General features: G+C 46.7%; 1 protein-coding gene across 1 annotated transcript; it reads left to right on the forward strand.

Annotated features, from left to right (window-relative positions):
* Positions 1-901: 901 nt before the first annotated feature.
* Positions 902-1915, forward strand: LOC142608716 (uncharacterized). Its single transcript, XM_075780407.1, has 3 exons — positions 902-1109; positions 1197-1761; positions 1876-1915. The coding sequence occupies exons 1-3, from the start codon at positions 902-904 to the stop codon at positions 1913-1915; spliced, it is 813 nt and encodes a 270-aa protein (XP_075636522.1).
* Positions 1916-2197: the final 282 nt, after the last annotated feature.

Below are 2197 nucleotides of genomic sequence, written 5' to 3' on the forward strand. Positions count from 1 at the left end.
ACGCATTGACACCCTTGTAGACTCGACCGCAAGACATGAACTTTTGAGCTTCATGGATGCTTTCTCCGGTTACAATCAGATCAAATTGGATAAGTCTGATCAGGAAAAAACCTCATTTGTGACGAGTCAGGGACTTTTTTGCTATAAGGTAATGCCTTTCGGGCTTAAGAACGCGGGAGCCACGTATCAGAGACTGATGAACAAAATGTTCACACACCAAATTGGCAGAAATGTGTAGGTTTACGTGGACGATATGTTAGTAAAAAGCGTCAGGATGACTGATCATCTGAAGGACCTCCAAGAGACTTTTGATACTCTTCGGACGTACAAAATGAAGCTGAATCCAAGCAAATGCGCGTTCGGAGTAACTGCAGGAAAATTCTTGGGATTTATGGTGTCCCAGAGGGGCATCGAAGTCAACCCGGAGAAGGTAAAGGCGATTATAGAGTTATCTCCTCCAAAGACGGCAAAAGAAGTGCAATGCTTGACTGGAAAGATAGCGGCTTTAAACAGGTTCATGTCAAGAGCGACGGACAAATGCCTCCCATTCTTCCAAACGCTAAAGAAATCTTTTGAGTGGATGGACGAGCTTCAAAAGGCATTCGAAAAGTTAAAGACATATCTCTCCGCTCTGCCATTGCTTAGCCCATCAGTGCCAGGGGAAGAATTGTTCCTGTACCTCGTTGTTTCCACGGAAGCGATTAGTGCAGCTCTGATCAGAGAAGAAGGAAAGGTGCAGAAGCCCATGTACTTCATAAGCCAGGCATTAAGAGGAGCAGAAGAAAGATATCCACCAATGGAAAAACTCTCATTTGCTCTTGTGACTGCGGCCTGAAAACTCAAGCCATACTTTCAAGCGCACACCATAAACGTCCTGACAGATAGACCCCTACGGAGAGCAATGAGCAATCCCGAATCGGCTGGACGGATGGCTCTATGGGCAATAGAGCTAAGTGAGTTCGATATCCAGTATCAGCCACGGACGGCAGTGAAAGGACAGATATTGGCGGACTTCGTTGCTGAATTCACTACCGCAGAGGAGCAGGGGGCAGAAAAGACGCCCATTTGGAGAATTCACACGGACGGATCTTCCAATAAGCACGCTGGGAGTGTGGGAGTCGTACTCCACACCCCGGAAGGAGACAAGATTGAATGCATGATCCGTCTGGATTTTCCTACTACTAACAATGAAGCAGAATACGAGGCCCTTGTTGTGAGACTGGAACTTGCAATAGCGGCAGGAGCAAAGAAGGCGATCGTCTACTCCGATTCACAAATCGTGACCAGTCAAGTAAATGGGAATTATGATTGCAAGAATGAGAGGATGAAAAGGTACCTTGGGGAAGTAAAGGGTCGAATGAGTGACCTCCAATTCACGATAATTCAAATCCCAAGAGAGGAGAACCAGGAAGCGGACCGACTTGCAAAGGCAGCTTCGGCCGAACCAATGATCGTCCCGGAACAGGTATTGTCCTTTGTCCAAATTTCATCATTACTAGATGATATCAGCATGCAGGCGGTAAGCAATGAAGATTGCTGGACGGCCCCAATTATGGTGTATCTCAAGGAGGGCAAGCTGCCTGATGACAAAGAGAACGCGAGGAAGTTGAAGGTTACAGCAGCCCGATTTGTCTTAATCAAAAACGTCCTCTACAAACGAGGATTCTCCCGACCATATCTAAGATGTCTCGGCCGTGAAGAAGCAAACTATGTGATGAGATTGATCCATGAAGGGGTTTGCGGAAACCATTCTGGGACAAGGTCTCTAGTGCACAAGCTACTCCGGACCGGATACTACTGGCCAACAATGCAAAAGGACGCCTATACATACGTTAGAGCTTGCGACAAGTGTCAACAATTTGGCAATTTCATTAGGCAGCCAACGGAAGAACTCACCCCTATTACAGCTCCATGACCGTTCGCACAATGGGGGTTGGATATCATGGGTCCTTTCCCTACAGCGGTAAGACAACTGAAATTCTTGGTGGTTGGTATTGACTACTTCACCAAATGGGTGGAAGCAGAAGCTCTGGCTACTATCACGGAGAAAAACATCCGTAGTTTTGTGTGGAGAAATATTATTTGCAGATACGGAATTCCAAGGGTGCTCGTTTCAGACAACGGGAAGCAATTCGACAACAACGCGTTCAGGGACTTTTGTTCTCAGCTGGGAATCAAAAATCACTACTCGTTGCCT

This window comes from Castanea sativa, chromosome 9 (assembly GCF_040712315.1).
Source record: "Castanea sativa cultivar Marrone di Chiusa Pesio chromosome 9, ASM4071231v1".
NCBI classification, from domain to species: domain Eukaryota; kingdom Viridiplantae; phylum Streptophyta; class Magnoliopsida; order Fagales; family Fagaceae; genus Castanea; species Castanea sativa.

Excerpts from the sequence above, each read along its gene's own strand:
- LOC142608716 (XM_075780407.1), top strand. The coding sequence starts at position 902 with ATGAGCAATCCCGAATCGGCTGGACGGATGGCTCTATGGGCAATAGAG. Across the intron at positions 1,110-1,196 it reads TTCCAATAAGCACGCTGGGA|AATACGAGGCCCTTGTTGTG; the intron begins GTGTGGGAGTCG and ends ACAATGAAGCAG. Across the intron at positions 1,762-1,875 it reads GGAAACCATTCTGGGACAAG|GCAGCCAACGGAAGAACTCA; the intron begins GTCTCTAGTGCA and ends CAATTTCATTAG.